General features: G+C 48.1%; 1 protein-coding gene across 1 annotated transcript in view; it reads left to right on the top strand.

The window, feature by feature from the left end:
- Positions 1 to 237: 237 nt before the first annotated feature.
- Positions 238 to 1,060, top strand: part of FOXN4 (forkhead box N4) — a gene marked incomplete at its 3' end in the record, with an annotated part of 15,450 nt that continues 14,627 nt past the window's right edge. Inside the window, exon 1 of the mRNA XM_010138973.1 lies at positions 238 to 320. Within this exon, the coding sequence (XP_010137275.1) occupies positions 238 to 320 (83 nt within the window). The remainder of the gene's footprint in view (positions 321 to 1,060) is intronic.

Genomic DNA, 1,060 nt, shown 5'->3' with positions numbered 1-1,060 from the left:
TCAGGGGCAGGGTTCCCTCTCCGAGCTTTTTAACTATTATTATTACTATTATTATTTCGCCCGCGTGAAGCATTTTGCTCCACCGCCTGCTCCCCGGGAGAGCAGCGCTCCCGGAGGACGGGGAGCCGGCGCCGGGCTGTGCTCCGCTCGGTGCCGGGTTCGGTGGGCGCTGCTGAAGTGCTGGATAGCTACTGCTGCCTGACCCTGCCTTCTCTTCTCTTCTCTTTTGCCAAGGAGATGATAGAAAGCGATATCCCGTCCATAATGTCAGGAATCATTAGGAACTCAGGGCAAAACCACCACCCTTCACAGGAGTACAGGTGAGGCGTTCTTCGACTTCAAAAACACGCGCTGTGCTGTCACAGCCCAGCTAACTGGTGTTGTTTTCTCATTATTTCCTAAAACCCCTTAGTATATCGTTATCTACCAGGGGTTTTTTTACACTAACAGCATTATTTCTCCGCTTTACATGAGGTTTCGAAGCTGGTGACCGGTTGCAATGCACCCCTTATTAGAAGCATTCCTCTTTAGAGTATTTTGCTACTGAACTATGTCTGATAAATGAACCTTCAAAGCCTTGGGTCGACCTTGTCTCGACTGTCTGAGCGCTGCCAGAGAAGGAGATTCTTGTTAAATAATACTGATTTAGAAGTTCCCTTTTGGATCACATTTGGTGTTGTTAGGAAGCAGTTGTGGGGGGATCAAACCCAGTGCAATAGTCACTGGAAAAGCTTCTCATGAAAACAGTATTTATGTGGTACCTCCCAGCACAGCCATGTTAAAGGGCTTCTAAATTGGGTGGGGACAGGCCCGGGTGTGTCGGGGGTTTTTTGGGTTTTCCTGTACCACTGTACACATCCATTTATCGCTTAAAAGCGCTGTTAGAAGTCACGAGCTGGTACCACAAGAGTGGCAGCGCGCTGGGGGCGGTGTGGTTACATCTTGTCGCAGGACACAGAAGTCCAGGGGATACAGAACAGCAGAAGGCGACCCAGTTCTCATGTTAAAAAAAAAAAAAAAAAAAGTAACGTCTGTTACCTTGTTTTAAAATCAGGGATGA

This window comes from Buceros rhinoceros, unplaced genomic scaffold (genome assembly GCF_000710305.1).
Source record: "Buceros rhinoceros silvestris isolate BGI_N320 unplaced genomic scaffold, ASM71030v1 scaffold18346, whole genome shotgun sequence".
NCBI classification, from domain to species: Eukaryota; Metazoa; Chordata; class Aves; order Bucerotiformes; family Bucerotidae; genus Buceros; species Buceros rhinoceros.
Note: the sequence above shows the minus strand (reverse complement) of the source record. Positions and strands in the feature narration are given on the sequence as shown.